This window comes from Mesoplodon mirus (assembly GCF_964341445.2).
Source record: "Mesoplodon mirus genome assembly, chromosome: 3".
NCBI classification, from domain to species: domain Eukaryota; kingdom Metazoa; phylum Chordata; class Mammalia; order Artiodactyla; family Ziphiidae; genus Mesoplodon; species Mesoplodon mirus.
The window spans coordinates 95,496,058-95,516,774 of NC_138978.1; the positions used below are offsets into that span (position 1 = coordinate 95,496,058).

At 40.0% G+C, this 20,717-nt stretch overlaps 1 protein-coding gene across 6 annotated transcripts in view; it reads left to right on the forward strand.

The window, feature by feature from the left end:
* Positions 1-20,717, forward strand: part of CDC14A (cell division cycle 14A) — a 172,881-nt gene that overhangs the window by 144,305 nt on the left and 7,859 nt on the right. For 5 of the 6 annotated variants that reach the window (XM_082614089.1, XM_082614085.1, XM_082614090.1 and 2 more), the window contains 4 exons: positions 3,517-3,632; positions 5,439-5,486; positions 7,515-7,637; positions 8,342-8,820. In XM_082614089.1, the coding sequence (XP_082470215.1) occupies positions 3,517-3,632; positions 5,439-5,486; positions 7,515-7,637; positions 8,342-8,792 (738 nt within the window). In that variant the 3' untranslated portion in view covers positions 8,793-8,820. Of the gene's footprint in view, positions 1-3,516; positions 3,633-5,438; positions 5,487-7,514; positions 7,638-8,341; positions 8,821-20,717 lie in introns of those variants that run through there. The other variant, XM_082614086.1, reaches the window with a different exon arrangement.

Here is a 20,717-nt window from a genome sequence, read left to right on the forward strand (position 1 = left end):
TCTCGACAATGGAATTTTATGGAGCCATAAAACATGATAATGCAGAAGATTTTTAAAATTTACCCTGAAACACTTCTGTAGTATATTTAAGTGAACAAGTAGGTTACAAAGCAGCATGTATAATTCAACCTCCTTTTGAGAGGAAGAAATGTGTCGGTGGGGTATGTATAGCACAGGGGAAAGTCTGGAAGACTATATGACAGAATGCTAATGTGTTTTATTTTTGATGGTAAGTATGTAGGTGGCTTTAATTTTTTTTAATCTCTTTTCTGTAGTTTGTTGTTACCTATGACAAACAAGTATTATATGGTAAAATATATATATTTTTTCTTTGGAAAAGACATGGTTTCCTTCTCCAGAGGTTGAGAGCTGGGACTTAATATATAATGTTTTCTTTTTCTTTGAGAGCCAGTGTACCTAAGTAAACTCCTTAAGGAGCTTAAGAAAAAATATATTAATTCTGGGTAGTTAGGTACATGGCTGGCTGTTACATCATTTTGTTGTTTTCTACATGTTTGAAATGTATTATAATTTAAAAAATTTTCACCTTTACGGTTTACAATAAAGTGGGAGAAATAAACACATGTAAAATAACTATAATATAAACATACTGTTACCTTAACTGTATATTTTAAAATTAATTTTTATTTTAGAAAATAATATATGACCACAGTTTTAGAAATATCAGAAGTATTGAATTCTGATAAAAAATCAGTTCCCTATCCCACCTTTCTGTATCCCCAGACCCATTCTCAAACGGGAGAAACTTGTAAGCAAATTATACTAATATTTTCACTGCCAAATTTCTAAATATCTTGCTATAATGCTACTTTTAAAAGCTTATCAATTTCGGACATTTTTCTATTGTCTGCTGATTATGGTAGATAGGATTAGTTCTCCTACCTTGCTATCACCTCTACTTCCCCTGGCTTCCCAATATAGCTATATTATAATTTTTGATTAAACCCAAATAATGTATACATTATTACTATGTGAATATTGCTCACTGTTGAGCTTAGTAGCCCACTATGACTGATTTCTTTGTTGAAGCTCCTTTTTTTCCCCTAGAGTTATTTGCTCTTTTTATTTGTATACTTTTCTATATATCTGGGAAAAGAGAATGCTACTCTCCCCCCCTCCCCAAATTGTGCCAAGCAATTTAAAAATTTTTCAAAATCTCAACACAGCAAAAAAATCTTACCAAGTCCGTTGTTTTCCTGAAGACACTTCTGCCTTCCAACCTGGACTAATTGTTCTACAGCCCACATATAGAGTTCTGACCCAAGGCTTTCTCTTCACACTTCTCAGTTGGATCCCTAATTTTCCTGGATCTCATGTTGTCTTCTTTCCTTCTCCTGAAGCATATCCTATAATAGTTTTCGCAGAAAGATTGTCAGGGAGGTAAATTTTTGTACTTTTGTTCTACTTTTACACTTGACAGATAGGTTGAATATTGCAATTTCAAGTTGAGAATTACTTTTCCTTAGAATTTTGAAGGCATTTTAGAGCTGGGAACACAAAGATCCTCCTAGTTGAATAGACAAACATGCTTTCCTGGCTTTCTCACTAAGGCACTCATTAGACAGTGAAACTGATTGTGGTGTGGATCCAGTCAGACCTTCAAGAAGCTCTCCTTGCCAATCTTATGAAGGCTTATATACTTCTTGATACCCCCTCATATTTTGGAGCCTCTTGGCTATGTGCTTGTCCTTCTATCAGGCACAAGTAACTGCTACCAACCCAGTATGTTGGGTGCTAGATGAAGCTAAGCTCAACTTCTCAGGTGTACTATCTTGCTTGCAAGCCTAGCCTTCAGGACTGCCTGATTTCTGTTCCTGCAGGCTTCCTTGGGTGGTAGTAGATTTCCCCCCACTGGGATTGTATGGACAAAGATGAATAATATAATTGATTCCTCGGGACTTTATAGGTGGACATCTCTTAATGACTCTAAGAGAACCCCCTGCCTTTGAGGTTCCATGATCCTGTGACTGTTAAATTGGTGTTCTTTGCCAGCATGGCCCTTCCTGTGATCTTGGTTTGGCTTGCTTCACTTGTACTCATTCTTTAAGACTCAGCTAAGGGATTGTCTCCTCTGGGAAGCTTTCATCTTCATTTCTTTTTCTTTTCTATTAGCTGTGTATTTTGTATGTCTTTTTTTTTTTTTTTAAATCAGAGCTGTAGTAGTGAGGTGTGGTCTTCTTGCCCAGGACATGCCTACTGAGCCCCAGATGAATCCATGGACCCCAAAATAGATGGCAAGGAACAAAAAAGTGTTTTGATTCAGGAATGGTTGTCAAAAATGACTAAAATGTCACTGAGGGAAGTGCGTTTTTGTACATTCTTCATCAAATAAGACTTCTAGCTTTAAAGAAGAGAGGAGACTCTTTTTTTTTTTTTTTTTTTTTTTTTTTGCGGTATGTGGGCCTCTCACTGCTGTGGCCTCTCCCGTTGCGGAGCACAGGCTCCGGACGCGCAGGCTCAGCGGCCATGGCTCAGGCTCAGTGGCGAAGCCGCTCCGCGGCATGTGGGATCTTCCCGGACCGGGGCGCGAACCTGTGTCCTCTGCATCGGCAGGCAGACGCTCAACCACTGCGCCACCAGGGAAGCCCGAGAGGAGACTCTTATGGCTAGAAATGATCTTAGCAAATTCAAACCTTTTGATTTTTTTCAGGTGAGGAAAAATACAAAATACAATCTTTATGGTGGAATGTTAGTGTGCTGTGGCATATATTTTAGAAAGAACATTGTATCTGAGGACAAGAAATCTGATTTTAAAATCATAGCTCTGTCATGAAGAGTTTAGGGGAGCTTGGGCAATAGTCTTATCTTCCACAAGAACCTCCTTTTTTCATCTTTAAATTAAGGGTAATGGTGCCCTCCCCACCACCGCTCCCTGGGTTGTGAGAATTAAATGTGAGCTGATATGCAAAAAAGACCTGGTGTGGTTCTTATATATATTTTTCCAACTACAAGACTTGTTTTATCAGGAAACACACTTTCCCAGTCTAGTAAGCTTGGAAAAATCTTGAGTGCTTTTAATAGTGTTAAATGATGTTAATAAGTTACTGTATAGATATCCTAAGTTGTTTTATCTTTCACTTATGTAAACAAGTTATGGAATTTTCAGTGATGGGTGCTGGTAGCTTCTGGAAAAATATTTGTACTGTACCTATTGAGCCAACCTATGTCTAAGCTATATTCAAAAGCATGATTTTGTCTGCAAGAAAGTCTCCATGGTTGTGGTCCATTGTAACAGAGCTCCTTTTAATAAATTCTACCACATCCATACCCGTGCTTCTTTGTTTTGGAATTTGACCAGTATATTTAATTGGTGATTAGTCCAGTGTTCTTTAGTATATATGTGGCCAATGCTGAATTCATAGTGTGTTAAAGCTATTTAAGATAATCTGTATAAAACATATCCATATACCGAGATAATCCATAAACTGTTAAGAAATCTATATAAAGTAGAATTATTCATAATGACCTTTCTGTGGAACATGAATTTTTTTCCAGAATAATTTAGAAGAGGATGAAGATGTGGAAATGAAAAATAATATAACCCAGGGAGACAAACTACGCGCCTTAAAAAGTCAGAGACAGCCACGCTCCTCACCATCTTGTGCATTTAGGTAGATCTGTTTGAAACTTTTAAATTTATATTGTGCCTCCATTTGTGGATAGAATATTTAATCTTCTCTTTTGAATAGCATTCTACAAGTACTATGTTTACCTCTCATTTTTTGGTTTATTACTATTTTGTGTCATTTTTTAATTATTTTATCACTGCGGGGAGTAGCTAAATTTTAGAAGCTTATTGAAAGCGACTGCTGCATCTTAATCTCTGGAATTCCACCTTAAACTGCTAAGCAGTTGGTTGTCTCTGGCACTCTTCAAAATTCCACTTGGAATGGACTCTTCTCCTGTGAATGGCTTTCCTGTCCTATGGTGAATTCTCGCAGATGTGCCAAGCATTTGTATTTAAACTAGAGTGTGCAGATAAGTATAGTATGCCAAGCTTTTGTTATATCCTAACTCCTTAGCCTTACTTTCTATTTTTGAGAATTGAATAAACAATTCTTGCCTGTAAAGTTATAAACCGTCTTGGTTTGGAGGTCTGATATTACTCATCAGAATCAATTGATGGGACTTAACTTCTGACCACAACCTTTGCAATCTTCTGGTAATTCAGATTAAGTGAAAAAAAAAAAGACTTCAGAATCAATGTAGGTACAAAAATCTGTAAATATCAAGATTCTTTATTGTAATGTAAGGAATGGCAAGTCCACAAATGAATATAACCAGAAGTGGCTACTTTCCTCTGATTTTCAAGTGAGAGAAATGCATAGCAAGAGAGATGTTTTGCTAGTATGATAAATGTCAAACAGACTCCTCACAGGGAATTTAGTTTCATGTATTATCTGGGAGGATTATAACACTTAAGTCAGGTTGGGTCTGGTCATACCATTATCTGTGCTTTGGGTACTGGTTTCCTGCCCTGAAAAATGAAGGTTCATATAGCTCAAAGTTGAGGTGATTGTTTTCTATAGTAAAATGGAAAGGTGGGATAGCAAGTTTGGTACTTAGTAATAATCACCAACTACCACTAGGAAATTAAGGAAAAGTACCATTTACTGAGCAGCTGCTATGGGCCAGGAATCTTGTTAGGTGCCTAGTTTGGACATGAGGATTAACTGAGTTAACACAAAAGGTGGGCACCATTACCCACATTTGTGTTGGTTGCTTGAGGTCAGAGAGGTTAAATCACTCCCTAGCTGTTATTCAAACCCAGCACTGTTCAAAGTTCATGCTCTTTTCACTATATATATTGTCTAAGTCAGTGGAAGTTTCTTCAAGATCAGTTTACCAATCTTTTTTATTCACCATTTTTTGTTTGAAACACTAAGAAATTACATTATATTGATTAAAATTAACTTCAAACAGATTTATATTTGATTTTTAAGAAATCATAAGGGGGAGGAAAGGGTAAGTTGGGGTGTAATTTGGCAAATAAAAAGGTGAAAGAAGCAAGAGAATCTTCACTACACAAACTTTAGAAGGCTCGTTCCAACATGGTGTTTTTCTTTTTCTTTTTATCCTCAGAAATTTTCTCATTTTTTGGAATTTAGTTTTTCTTAACAGCATCATGACACCATGATCAAACATTTTTAATCTGAGTAGATGCAATACCACCTTCTGCTGAAAAAGCATTTTGCTGTAAATAAAATTGAAGAGGAAACAAAATGACTAAAATAGATTTCCTGCTGGTTCTAGGATTTATTTTATACAGTGAATAAATATTAATATCCATTTGCAAGGTTTATCCCTCTTGCCCATTTAATAATTTTGCTGGTCTGACTCCAGATGATGTGACTTTTGGTCTTGGCTTAAATGTGTGACCCTGGTGTTGTGTGAACATTTGTCTTTGGTTTCTGTAGGTTGGAGGATATGAAAGGGCATCCAAGAGCAGTGTCCCAGCCTTCCAGGTACTGTCAACCAGGTTGAATTTCCAGTAGCTTATAAACAAATGCTACCCTTTAGATACATTTCCCAACCCTTAAGCCCATAGAAATAAACTGCCCACAGCTTTTCACTTTTAAAATTCCTTCCTTTCTGTTCTAGATTGTTACAATATGCTTTATATTTAATGCTCACCATGAAAAAAAGTTATTTTCCTGAGGTGTCTACAGGGCCGTATGGCTGTGGGAATGATGCCGGTGTACTCGGTGTGCCCAGTGCATGGTGGGATCTCCAATAAACTACAGTGGCTCTGCAACATGCCTTTCAAGCCAGTGATAGATTTTGCCTTGCATTTTTAAAATTTCTGTTACTCTTCTTTCCTCCTATTTTTGCATGTATTTGTTCCCTTCCTTTGTTTTCTAGTTTTATTTCCTTCCCTATTCTCCATTTGAGGAGGAAACAGTAGTGTTTTTCTCTGGAAAAATGTTCCCCGAACACCCCCTGGTGGTCTAAGTGGTACCAGGATCCAGGGTAGGTCTTGGTGAGGGCCACAGAAATGTTTGCCCAAAGCTGTCATCAACAGATGGGGAAAAGAAGCTGATTCACTCCTCAGCTTTGTTCTTATTCAGCTCTAGGTTTTAAGGTTGTTTAGTGAGGGCAGCTTTGAGATGGCCCAGACTTCTCCAGAAGCTTGAGCTGCTTCCTTGTACAACTTTTCCTGTTCTTGATTTAGAGGCAAACCATGTTGTAAGCTGCTGTTTGGAGGGAAGATGATGAAGAAAAGAGTCTACAAGTAAATCAGCTTTTCTATAGCAGATAGGAAAACAGGGTCCAGCTACATTAAAAGATTTGTCCAGGACAAAACACATTTGGTATTAAAACCATGACTGGGCCCTGGTAGTCCAGATTTGAGTCACTTTTCCCTTTTTGTTCACTCAGCAAATATTTCCTGAACACCTACTCTGAGTCTGGCACTGTGCTAGTCTGGGAATCGAAATGAGAGACAGTTCTTTGCTCGTAATGGAGCTAATTTCGAGGGAAGTAGACGATATTAGACAATGAAATGTGGTACAAGAGCTGTGATTTACTATGAGAATATATGATGAAACTGGATGCTTAACCCGCCTGGGAATTCAGTGAAGGCTTGCTGTAAGAGGTAGCAGCTGATTGGACCATTAAAGGATAAGCAATGGGAGTGAGTCAGATGGAGGTGGAAGAAAAAGGTGTGTGTAGAGGTGAGGTAAGGACAGGAGAAGACGCCTTGGCAGGAAAAATAGCGCATGCAGACTGGACAGAGGTGTGGATGCCGTCCATCCGGGTATCTCAGGGCATTTTCTGTAGCTGGAGAAGAGGTGTCTGGTGGGAAAATGTGGAGAATTGGCAAATGCCAGATTTTGGAGGGTTTTAGAAGCCAAGCCAAGAAGTTTAGGCTTTCTGGGCACTGAAGAAAGATTAGATGGTTTAAACAGTGAAGCGACATGATTAGATATTTTAGATTTTGTTGGAGGCTATTCAGAATGTGAGTTTTAAGGAACCAGATTAAAAGGTGCTGCTAGGCGTCAAGGATAAGAAATAATGACGGCCTCTCCTAGGGCAGTTGCAGAGTGGAAAGGTGAGGATAGATTTGAAATATAGAGAGGTAGAATCTAAGGACTTGGAAGGAATGAATGCCAGTGTCAAGGAAGGGAAGTGACCAAGGATGGCAGGATGGTGGTTACCCCCAGGACTTTGGATCCTGGATTTGAATCCCAGCTTTGCCTCTCGCTCGCTGAGTGACTTTGGACGAGGAGCTTTTCCTTTGCGCCTCCATTTGCTCACTTGCAAAGTGGTCTTCTCTACCTCGTGGGGTTGCTGTGAGGAGGAGCTGAGTTAATGTCCGTCAGGTTCTTAGATGAGCGCTCAGCACAGAGTGAGGGCTGCGTCCGTGTTGGCTACTGTTATTAGGACCTGCCATGATCTCTTTAACATTTATTAGTTTATCATGTCTTAGTCGATTGCTGAATGTTAAGATAACACAGCTTTTTGTGACGCTTTGCCCATTTTTCTCCACAAAGATTGAGTTCTTCCCCACAAGGATCTGCATCTGCTTTGAAGACCTCAAAAGTGGCTTTGTCCCCTTTGGTGATGGCCAAGAGGATAAACAGAGGCTCTTTGTCCTCAGGCACCAGTGTAAGAAGGTAATTTTTCTCTCCTCCTTCTGAGGCACTGGCAGGAGGTAAAGGAAGGCAGCAGCAGACAATGAGTTTGGCTGAAGTTTGTGAGAGGAGGGGGCCGGGGGAAGGGGAGAAACCACAAAAAGCACTGAGACCCTCTAGGCTTCTGTTCCTGTCTTGAATTGTGGGGACATGGCCATGGAGGGAATGCTGTACGGCATCCCTTTCCAGAGCTCGCCTAACATGATCCAGGGAACAGACTCAGTGGTGCAGACTAATAATGTATGACATGGTCATTTCTCCCCTGATGTGTATGGGCCGAACTAAAATGGGTAGGGATGTTTGATGTAGTCATATGATTGAATATATAGAAGTTAAATCTTGTACTTAGGTCTGCTTTGTACTCCCCCCTTATATAGTCCTTTTCATTTACTTCCTGCCACAGGGCAAGTAGAAACCCGCACATATTCTATTTCAGGATCTCTGGTCAAACCGTTTTAGCCAGCTTCTTGAGTCTTAACTACTTTTGAGAGAGGAACTTACCATGTATAACTAAAGGCCACATATTATAATATCACCAAGAGCAATTCTGTCATCATTTGCGTTGATCAGAACTGTCTTCATCCCATTCCCCTAATGTCGTAATCATGTGTTTTAGAAACGTGAACCCTGCGTGAGTATACATGGCTGTCTGTGTTCCCCCCGCCCCATCTGTGTTTTTCGTTCAGCTTTTCCATGAACTCCCGGCTAGCCAGTTCTCTAGGGAACTTGAACGCTGCAGCAGATGATCCAGAGAACAAAAAGACTGCCTCACCCTCCAAGGTGGGTTTCGTAGGCAACCCGTTCACCAGCCTCTTGAATGGCAGCTCCCAGCCGCCTGCCAGAAATTACCCTGAGCTCAACAACAACCAGTACAGCAGAAGCAACAGCAGCAGTGGGAGTGCCCTGAACAGTCAGCCGGGCCCTCACAGCGCCAAGACCGAGGATCACGCCACCACCCTGCGGCCCTCCTACACCGGCCTTTCTTCTTCCTCAGCGAGATTCCTGAGCCGATCAATCCCCGTAAGTTCGCAGACACCACCTCTTGGCCCTCAGAACCCTGAACACAACTTTTGTGCCTTGCCTTCCCAGCCGAGGCCGCCACCAAAGAAATTTAATTGCGCCAAGGAAGCCTTCTGACCGATGCCTTTCCTCTGTGCTGTGAAACTGTCTCTGCACGTACATTCTGCTGGCTCCTCTTCAAGTAAATGCCAAGTGTAGACCCAGTTTTCTTCCTTCCTTCTTTTTCTTCTCCTTTTCCCCCTCCTTTTTAAGTGATTTCTCTAGGAAGAGAAACAGCTTTCATGCCCGTCATCATGGACACTGTCGTCTTCAGTTACTTTTCACTGAAGTTTCGAATCACTCAGCAAAGTCAGGGGTCGAGTCATACGACAGACAGCATCTGCTTTGGTTGTAGTGGTATCCTGGCTTTTTCTACATGATTTGTCAGTGGATGAATTTGGAGTATTTAAATGTGGAAGGTGCTGAATGAACAGTGTCTTCTCAGAACTAACCATCAAGCCCTTGACTAGGTCACCTGCAGGGAACTGACCCAGAATTAATTAAATGGCAAATGGAGGGTGCTTATATGGCAGGTTTATGGGTAGGTACTTGAGATGTAGGGGAGGGGAAGGCAGGGTAACAGGAAGACGTTTAAAATTAGCTGTCACTCTTCTAGAGACAAGATGGAAGATCTCCAAACACATTTTACCCATGAGCTCTTCATTTTGGTTACCAAGCCCCCTTTGTGACCAGTAATCCCTATGAGGGTAAAATCTTGTTGGTTCACCACCCCTTGCCGTGAATCACTTTAATCACATATTTTGATTGCCTCAAAGGGAATTGAGATCTATGGGAATGTGAGTTTTGATTTGAGACAACAAGGACAAGATAGGAAGGAGAAATAGAAATAGATGCCACAGATCAAGGCAACGTCAGTCACTGTTAAAATGCGACATTGACTCCACTCAGGCACAAGCAAGCCCCAGGTGTTCTGGGAAGGCTGTGGTCTGGCACCCCTTCATGTCCACTGTTCTTCAAACACTTCCTCAGCCATTATCCTGGGAGTAGTGGGTCTCTGCAGGGGAGAGGAGGGGAGGAGAAGTGCGGGTGGCAGTGTGCCTCTCACCGCCTCTCAGCAAATCCATACCCCACGGTAAAAGCTAATGGGACCCACTTTCCCTAGAAGGAAGTTTAGAAACCACTTTGTGAATGTGAAGATGCAGCGTGTGTGTGTGTGTGCGCGTGTGTGTGTGTGTGTGTGTGTTGGTTGGACTCATTATTACTCCCATCCCTACCTCAGGCCTCTTTCAAAGTTTTTTTTTCCACTCTATCCACACACAGTCCTTCTGGCACATATGATTTCCCCCAATCTGATTTTATTCCCAGTGATGTTTTTCAACATTATTTTAGATTCCTGTAGAGATTATAGCCTAGGCCCACTCTATCCCTTAATTTGACTCTAATCCCACTAAGTTGTGGGTACATATGTATCAGTAAAACTTAAATCCTAGTAACTGGGATCAGATGGAAAATGAAGTGTATTTATTATACATTTTTATAACTAGTTTTACAAGTCATTATACTTCACAGCAGGAATTGAGTTCAGTCAATATTTTCATATACTGATTGTGGGTCAGCCTCTTTTTTAGACCAGAGCACAGATCTCTCCATTTTCAGAAAAAGTGTTATATAGATAGATAGATAATTATATGAATACCTGTAGATTTCATGGCTAAAGGTTTTGTCTAATCCACATTTATAGCTCAATACCAGAAGGACTGGTAGCTTGATAAGAATGACACTCTACTTGTTCTGGATCTCAGTTTTCCTCTTTGCTAGTGGCAGCATGGGAGCTTCCTTTAGATGATTGTTAGTCCGCTAGCCACCATGTTTATATAACTTAATTTTGGTTTCCTTCCATATTTTCCCTCTCCTGGCCTGAATACAGTGATTTTCCAATAATTAAATTTAAAGTAATAGTCTGTGTGGACAGCTGCTGCTTCTTCCCCTTCTCCTTCTTAAATTTGTCATCTTATTGTAAAGAAAAGCATTTATAAATAGAATTGCCATCAAGACAACATTTTCCTCCCTCTCACCCTCCCAGGAAGTAAGAATAGCCAGGTGTCTTGTAGCCGATTTTCCCTCCTTCATCTTTGCCTAGACCAAGTCTGTGAGAGGGAGGGTTCCAAGTCCTACCTCTGCTGGCTCGCTGGCAGAAAGTCTAAATTAAGATGGAAATTCCCATTTTATGCGGAATAAAGTAGGAGGTTGGGAGTTTTTTCCTTTATCAGTTCAGTGAAGCTTTTCTAATTGTTACAGGTTTCTTGTCTAAATAAGATGGTCCTTTTTTCCAATGCTTCTGAAGATGTGAGACATATGATCCTTGAAGAACTAGGAATAAATCACTCAACAAAAATGTTTTTAAATCCTTAGGTAGGAAATGAAGTCTAGATGGCAGTATCCTCCTCACACCTTTAAGAGAGACCCAGAAACTCCTAGGGGACGGGGGTTGCTGGGTGTTTAGAGGGCGTCTAATATTTTAAAAGCTGCAATTATCATCTCTCTTGAAAGCTGCAATTGCTTCTCACTTTGTGCAGCAGTTCAGCCCCCAGAAAAATGTGGAAATGATTTCCTTGTTCTGTCATTAAATGCTTTAACACAGATAACAAGAACAAATGTTAAGGGATCCTTATGGTTGTGATAGAATTCTGAGAAGCAGATTTTATTTTATTTGGACTGTTCTGTTAGTCTTGAGGTTTCTACTGACCAGTGCAATGCACCAGGTTTCATTTTGACTGACCCACCTACTGTAAAAAATCAGTTTTCCCTCCCTGACATTCAGAGGCGTTTTCAAATCTTAAGAGATGAGGGACGTGTGATTACGGCGTGGGTGGGGTGGAAGTATTTTATTAAATTGAAATTACTTGCGGTATCTGTCTTGAATATTTGCTCTGTGTTATTTTTTAAGAGACTTACCACGGAATTGCTATTCATCTGCATTGTCCTTACCTGACCCTGGAAGTCTGGGTTAGGTCCCAATGCTTCCCCCATAAGCTCTTCTACACCCTGCCTTGGTCTTAATTGCAATACTCAGATTCTCGCTCTGCATTTTAATCGTCTGTTCACTAATCTGTATCCTCCGCTAGACTGTAAGCTCTGTGGCGGCAGGGCCAGTGTCTGTTTTTCACGGTTGTATGCTCTGTGCCTTGCATGTAGTAGGCATTCATTAAGTATTTCTTGAATGGTATATTATGGATGGTTGGATATTTAAATGAATGAATGTGGTAAGAATTATTGCTTCCATTTTAAAGGTAAATAACTTGAGGGTTTGAGAGTTTAAATATTTTGCCTTAGATTGTACCACAAATATGTAGCAGAGCCATAATTTGTACCTGGGTCAGTTTGACTCCAAAAAAGCATATTCTTTTGATTACATCATGTCATAGATATGCTGTGATGTGTGTTTAAAATAGAGGGATATCTAAAGGATATGCCTTTTTTTTCAAGAAGGGTTAGGGAAAGCTGTGAAGAAGGCATAACATTTTAGTTGGGCTTTGGAGGATGAATAGGAGCCTTCTAGAAATCTAGTGATGAAAATAGGAAGACGAGGAATGGTCATTTCAGACAATGGGAGCTACAAGAACAGAGGTACAGCCTTAGTACTATAGGTAAGTTCTTAGTTTCTAAAGACGAGTAGACCTGGGTTCAAATCCTGTCTCTACCATTTCCTTGTGGTGAGTACTTCGGCAAGTTATTTAACCTCTCTGAGCCTCAGTAAATGGGAATAATAATTATCAGGAGCATATTTAGGTTTTGTGCACCTGAAACTTATACAGTTTGGTGGGATCTGTTTAAGATAAAGAGTACAAACTATTTTTGTAAATTTTATACAAACATATGACTGTGTGCTTTGAAAGGGGTTTGTGTGACTGTGAGGCCTTAAAGCTTATGTGGTAATGATAATAATCTTTGTAATAGGGTGGTTGTGATGATTAATTAAGATAAATCATATGAAATAGTTTACACAGTGCCTATAGATAATGCTCAATAATTTTAGCTATTATTGTTTTAAGAGCAGTGAGTGTTCCAGTGTAGCTAAAGCCAGGGGTGGTTACCTAAAGATAAGGCTGGAAAATTAAGCTGAAGCCAAACTGGGAGGTGCAGTGTGAGCTACTGCAATCTTGTCAGCAGGAGTGACTTGATCAGATCTGACTTGCTGAAGATAATCCTGGCATTCATGGGGATGGGAGCTCTTGCTAGAAACCCTGAAGGCAGGAGACCAGTTTGAGCCCTGTCTGCTGTCTCCCAACCCTACCTCAGCAGTTTTCTTTCAGTAAATTCTATGCTTTTCAACAATTACGCTGTGTTTCAATGCACATACGTAGTAGTATAGATACTATTAAATAATCATATATGACCAATAGCTCTAACATACTTTTACTATGAAATTTTAAATGATATGTTTATTTTTATAAATGGAAACTTAGCTATTGAAAAAAAATTATGGTCCTTAGAAAACATATTTTTTACAACATTTGACATGAGGAGTTGTAAAATAATATGCTTTGTTATAAAAATACATATATATAGTCAGGTTGGCTGCAAAGAATTTTTTGTGACTTCTGTGTCAGAAGTTAATCTTTGCTTTATGGGAACAGCCTTTTATAACAAGCTTTTATTGTACTGACCTGTAGGGAATATAAGCATAAATAAGATAAGCAGTCCTATAATAAGGTTCTTCTGAAAGCTTCTTCGGGTATTACCTATTAAAATCTTTTTTGTGACTTTTAAAATTATTAAGTAGTAGCTTATACTAAGCTTTGTTATTCACTCATATATTGATCTTCAAACATTTTCAAGAATATTCTCTTAGTGATGTTGCAGGTTATGTCAGTGATGCCATTCATTGTCTCTTGGAATTTTCCCATTCTTCTCTATTCTCCTTCTTTCTCATCTTCTTTGTTGTGTTAGCCTTGTTGATAATCTTCTTAACTCAGTCTTAATTCATACATTAAACTGGGGTCACAAACTCTTTCTGTAAAGGACCAGAGAGTAAATTTTTGGCTCTGTGTCCCAACTCTTTTATATATGTGTATGGAGGGTGTGGCTGTGTTCCAATGGAGCTTTATTTACAGAAACAGGTGGTGAGCTGGATTTGTCCCCTGGGTTGTAGTTTGCCATCCCTGCTTGAGAGCATAGCCAGGTAATAGATAATGATCTCATCATCATTTGAAAGTGACCAGTGATCCCCTAATGCTAGAACATTGATCCTGAATTCCTTTGCTGAGCTTTCAGGCTCTCTGTCCTTTGTTCTCCTTATTGTATCTTTGTACCAGCTTTATCCTGCTTGACCCTGAGTGTGGTTTCCTTCCCTACCTTCTGGCCTTTGGGAAGCTCTTTCTTGGAAGACCTCTTCCTTCTTCACTAATTTCTCATTATGAGAAGACATATTATCTTCCATATATGCTCTGAAGCTCTGAAACTCTTCTCAAGAAATCGAATCCACCAAATGTTTTACTTTTTAACCTCTGTTTCTATTCATGATGACTATTTACTACTTTATCAATATGTGATGTTGCTTTGCATACACAAGCATCTGTATTTGTTTACATATTGTCTATACATGCAAAGACTTTATACATGCAATTTTTATTTGCAAGTCTCCAAATTTTAAACTTTCTCTGTGTAGACATTTTATAAAATTCTTTTCTATTTTATGGTTTCTAATGCAGTTCTAAACACAGAAAAGTATTAAAAATACTCATTTGGTTTAAAGTTGAAAGGAAGATTGAAATGAAATACTGTGTACTACTTTAACGTTCTCCTTATGCCACTGCTGAAATTGCCTTAAATGCATTTCCCTGTCCCAGTGGTCGTTACCATTTTTATACTCAGCTGGTTAGTCTGTTCTTTGATTGTGAAGATTCTGTGGATGAGTTTCCATCTCAGATTTGACTAGTGTCAGAACAACCTGGGTAACCTATGAATAGGTTAAGTTCTGTGTTCTAGCATTAGGGGGAAAATATATATTTTAAGGTATTATTTGTTCTTAAAGTAGGACTTTAAGTTGGAATAAGATCAAATTATTAGATCCAGCTTCCTGAAATAACCAGTTTGATGAAAATCTGAGCAATTGGTGTGTGCATTAAAGCATGCTTCATTTTTACTTTTGAGTAATGTTAGTGTGACAGTGATGAACTACTTATTGATTGTTTGAACGTCCATTCCCAATAAAATGCGCCTACTTTCCAATGGTATGTAATAGCTTTTCCTGATTTAACTTGATGTCTTTTCACTCTGCCTGATCTTCATTTAAAAAACTATCGTCTCGTCCTGATAAAGGATTAAATATTATTTAATATATAGGGTGAGTACTAGCTTTCTAATGTTGCTGTATGTTCAAATTACTGTGGTTTTTCCATCTCTCCTCTTTGTTGTGGCATTGCCTTAAATTTGATGCAATTTTTCAGCTAAGGGATACTAATACTGTCAAGAACATGAGCTCGGTCTCAGTATTGAACTATATCTTTGTCATTCTTTCAGAATTGGTATTCTTCTGTTCCCTTCCCAGGGGGACTTGGGAATGTTACTTGACAAAGCATCGAATTGTTCTGAGGTCGGCACGGTTCAGGTGATGCCTAAATTTACATATAAGTTATTTAGGTACACACGGTATTTGCAGATGTGCTGAAGGTTGTTCAAGTTTCTAATGTTAAATAGTGGTTTACATTAATTTGCTGTATAAATCCTGACAGCTGTTTTTGACTCTCCATTTGAAAGGATTCTTTAAAACACAGAACTTGCTTTAATCTCAAATACATTGGAGTTATTAATTGCCTTGGTTGTTCAACTTAATTTGATACCTTTTTTCTTATATAATGTCAACAATATGCTAAATCAATAGAAAAGGATCTTATTTTAATCTTCCTCTTGTTCTTTATTTATTTTTGGCCAGCAGTAAAAGAGAGTAAGTGCTTTTTGTATATGTATAGAGGCTTATCCAATTAAAAAATTATCCAATATTTATATGAGTGTCTACCATAAGCTCAGTATTGTTTTAGTGGAGGAAGGTAAGACAAAGATGTGTAAGCCATTGTCTTCCACTAGATTGAAAGCTCCATGAGGGCATCTTCTGGCTTAGTTAATCTTCAGCCATCATTTTTCTGGTCCTTCAATCTGACTTTGTACTGCTGCCAGAGTATGCTTAAAATCCTAGTTTCTTAATGTTATCCTTTGCTCCCAAAGCTTCTCAGTTGAAGAGTAAAACTAATTATTATCAGACTTTTCTCTTTTTCCTTGAAGTTCTACAGTTTCACCATAATATATCTAGATATTGATTTATTATAATTTGTCCTTTTTTGGCCTCAGTGTGCTTTCAGTCAAAGGGCTGATGACTTTTTCAATTATGGAAAATTGTCAACCATTATCTTTCTGGATAGTGCTTTTTTGCCTTTCCTCCTACTCTCTTCTTTTGCAATACCCCTAGACTTAATGTTAGAGCATTTCAATCTGTCCTCAGTATTCTTGCCTTCTATTTTATGTTTTGAAATTCCTATTGCTCTGGCTGTGTTCCTTTAAAAATTTTTTTAAAAATTTATTTATTTTTGATTGCATTGGGTCTTCGTTGCTGTGCGTGGGCTTTCTCTAGGTGAAGAGAGTGGAGGCTACTCTTCATTGCGGTGCACGGGCTTCTCATTGCAGTGGCTTCTCCTATTGCCGAGCACGGGCTCTAGGCGTGCAGGCTTCAGTAGTTGTGGCGCACAGGCTTAGTTGCTCCGTGGCATGTGGGATCTTCCCGGACCAGGGTTCAAACCTGTGTCCCCAGCATTGGCAGGCGGATTCTTAACCACTGCCCCACCAGGGAAGCCCTCTGGCTGTGTTCTGATTGACTCCCTCCTATTATTTTCCAGTTCACTAATTCTCTTTTAACTGTGTCCATTCTGCAATGTATCCCTAACCTATCTACCTTTTGATTTCCATAGCCATAGCTTTCATTTCCAGCATTTATAATTCATTCTTTATGATAGTCATCTGTTCTCACTGGACCTGACTATTTCATTTAATAAATTCTTATTCTTTTTATGGCTATTCTTCATTTTCTCACCTTGAGGATCTCAGATGATAAGCTGTTTTGAGATTGCTTTGTGATTTGCCTGTTGCTTCAGCCTGTGAGAATTTGTCTCCTGATTGCAGACTTTGTCAGTTCTCTTGGTGTTCACGTTCCTTGTGTGTTTTAGAATTTTCATTTGTAGATTCACTCTGGAAGGGAGTTTTTTGTTTCTCTCCCCTCTCTCTTTGTTTTCCCCACCTCATCTATTGGCTTTCTTCTTGGCTCCACTTGATGCCCTAGGTGTTCCAGTCTAGAAACAGATTCTTCATGTCCCAGCTTCTCTTCCCTTGGTGAGCTCGGGAGGCTGACTTCTCAGGCAAGGATTTAGCTGTGCACAAACCTGGCCCAAGGCATTGTTTGTGGCTTCCCTTGGCCCCTGTCACAGGTGGGAGAGCCTAACCCTAGCCTCAGATTCAGGCCAGCAGCTTTTAGCCTGTGTACCCCCAGGAATGGGACACCTGGCCACCTCTACCATCTTCCAGCTCTGTAGCCAGTGCCCTGACACTGTGTCTTAGTTCATTTCTGGGCCATGAACATGTTGATCTTACTTTTGTGTCCTGTTGTGCCTTTTCTTCCTCACATTTTAAAAATATTTGATTTATAATACCCAGAGTGGTCATTTGGAGCATAACTGTCAGCTCCATCTTGACATGAAGTAGGTTCGGTCTCTGGGGTTAACCATTCAGGGTCTTATTGAGTCTTCCCCCAACCCTCATTTCAAACTCATTTCCCTTCACTCCTGAGCATGATCCTTTTACTTATTCCATGTGGAACTTGAATATTCCTTGCTCCAAGGGCCTTCATCCTTTTCTTACATGCTATGCTCCCAACCTGGTTCACCTTTGCTTTCAGACTCCTTCACTTCAGAAGTTAGCCTAAATCCTACTTCCTCCTCTGTGAAGCCTTCCTTGGCCTCACCCAACTATAGCAGTCTTGACTTTTTCTTAATTTGTCCCCTCTGTATTGGTCATTTGGCCTTTATCATTTCTGTTTTGTATTGAGAGTCACCTTTCTCATGGGTGTACGCCTTGGATCCCCACTGAGTTGGTTGGTAAACTTGAGGTTAGAAACCATGGCATCTTACTTTTATTAACTTCATAGTATCTAGCATTGGACTCTGCTTACTTATTTGATTATTGGTTTATTTATTCCATATTGTCATCTTTTCTAATATTGAGTAGGTCATTTATTTCTTCCAAAAATTTGAAATTTACTGTATGTGTGTAAGGCGTTTAACCCAGAAAGGCATGTTTTTATTGTAACCCCCATTACACACAGACACACATACATGCAGGTGTGCATGCGTGTGCAAACAAGCACAGATACCCCATGCATGTTACTTGTAAAGTCATTGGATCTGCCCCTAATGGAAGAAATCTTTGGTAAATGACACAGGCTCTGTTTGCTGTTGAATATCTGAACTCACATGGCTGATATGTGTGAGAGAGAACTGTTTTATCCATAGAAGCAGATATTTCTATCTCTTGGTCAGACTATTTTGAGACCCTCAGTTCTGTAATATTAATGAGTTCATCATCTGTGTGGGCTTTGGCATCCTCAGGTTCAGTCTCTGATTGAAAGTTATTAGAGTGAAAAGAAAGGACATAAAAAACCAGTATGTTAGTGAGCTCAGCTGCTATAGCAGAACACCCTAGACTAGCAGCTTATAAACAACAAATTTATTTCTCACCATTCTGGGGGCTGGAAGCCAGAGATCAGGTGTCAGCATGGTCAGGTTCAGGTGAGGGCTCTCTTCTGGGTTGCAGGCTGCCATCTTCTCATTGTATCCTCACATGGCTGTAAGAGGGCAAGAGAGCTCTCTGGGTCCCTTTTATAAGAATACCAATCCTGGGGCTTCCCTGGTGGTGCAGTGCTTAAGAATCCACCTGCCAATGCAGGGGACATGGGTTCGAGCCCTGGTCTGGGAAGATCCCACATGCCGTGGAGCAACTAAGCCTGTGCGCCACAACCACTGAGCCTGTGCTCTAGAGCCTGCATGCCACAACTACTGAAGCCCATGTGCCTAGAGCCCATGCTCCTCAACAAGAGAAGTAACTGCAGTGAGAAGCCCGCGCGCCGCAACAAGGAGTAGCCCCCGCTCGCCGCAACTAGAGAAAGCCCACAAGCAGCAATGAAGACCCACCGCAGCCAAAAATAAATAAATAAAATAAATTTTTTAAAAAAGGGAACACCAATCTCATTCATGAAGTCTCTACTCTCATGAGCTAATTACCTCCCAAAGCATCTGCCGCCTAATACCATTATACTGAGGACTTTGGCTTTACTTTTTAGCTACCAAGCTACTGCCACCATGTGTGACAACTGTAACATTTTTCTAATCCTTATCATCATCCTCATCAATGATTTACTGAATACCTCCTATGTGCCTCCCATTGTATCAGGTGCAATATTTATACATCATCTTATTTATTTAACCCATAATTTACAGATGAGGAAATTAAGACTCAGAGAGGCAGTGACTTGCTCAGTCTCACAGCTACTGTATTTTAAACTTCCTTAACTTCAGTGATCTTTGCTTTTATTCACTTGGAAATCCATTTCATGGATCTTCTTATTGCTTAGAGCATTGCTTCTGATGTCTTGAATTCTATAAGGCCCATATCAAACATACCGCCCCCCCCCACACCCTACTGACTCTTCCCCATGACCTCTTTATGACCCCTGCCTGTTCCCCTTCACAGTTTACTCCCTTTTGTAGCCCCCATAGTCATTTCTGCTTCCTTTTTCCAACATTCTCTGTTCCACTTGGACCTTTCTTCTGTAGCCACTTTATCACTAGCCTCCCAAATTAGATCAGTTCAGCCATCTCATGTCTGTTTCTAGTCTCTCTCTTCTGAGCTCTGCTGGAGAAAATCCGGACTTGGCCAACTGACTCCATTTCAAATGAATTTCTAATTTACCCTGACCCTTCAGTGCTCATAAGTAGTTTACTTATCGCATTTTGGCTCCCTTTCTCTTCCCCACATTGGCTGTTCCGAAGCTTTTTCACGCTCTTCATCAACACAGCTCCTCCAACCTTAGTTAACCTGGTCCTGAGTTCTGCTGAGAACATAGAATTTTTCAGGAATAATTCCTCTTAACTGTCCTCTTCTCTACCTCAGAGTGTATCTGCATGTGACTTGTCCTTTTATTCCTTTTTTAAAAAAGCCCTAGTGTTTTCCAGTGGTAACCCTACCTGCCTGAACTATTCTTTCCAAACTGTTCCTGGGAGTTGCCCCATCCACGTCCTTTCTCTGCTAGATCTTCAGTCTCTTACCGTCCATTTGCCAGTCTCCTCACCTGTGAACAGGTACAGAGTGGTCTTACCAATTTCTCCCCTCAGTTCTGTCACCTATCATAGTGTCTCCTTTATGGACAAACTTGGACAAGGGAGGTGGCACCACAGTATGGTGAAAGTCTGTCCCACAGGCTGCCACTGACTTCTTTCAGCCAGATCTGATGATCTCTTGTTAGTCCTCATTCTTCTCAGTCTTCCTACAGCATTTGACTCTGTTGACCACCCTTTTCTCCTGTTATTTTTGGTCTCTTGAGTTTTGGAATATTATTTTCCCATTTTTCCTTCCCCCCCCCCCATTACATAGTTACCTGTTTGTCTTCCTCCACCTGCCCCTTAATGATTTTTCCTAAGGCTCTGGTCTTGGTCTACTTCTCTCTCTGGGTAATCATCTCCTGGGCATTGCACTTGCATTTCTAACTTCCTGTGGGCAGTCCTGGGAAAGAATACGTGCTCTTTCAGTTGTCTACTCCTCCTTTTGTTTCCTGGCTTACTGATTGCGATCTTTATACATCCAGTCATCCAAGCTAGAAATTTGGAATCATCTTTGACGTTTCTTCTGCCTTCCCTCTGCCACATCCAGCCACTAAGTCCTAGCAGTTTTCCCTTTGAAATGTCCGTATTTTGTTTCTCCATTCTTATCACTGCTGCCTTCATT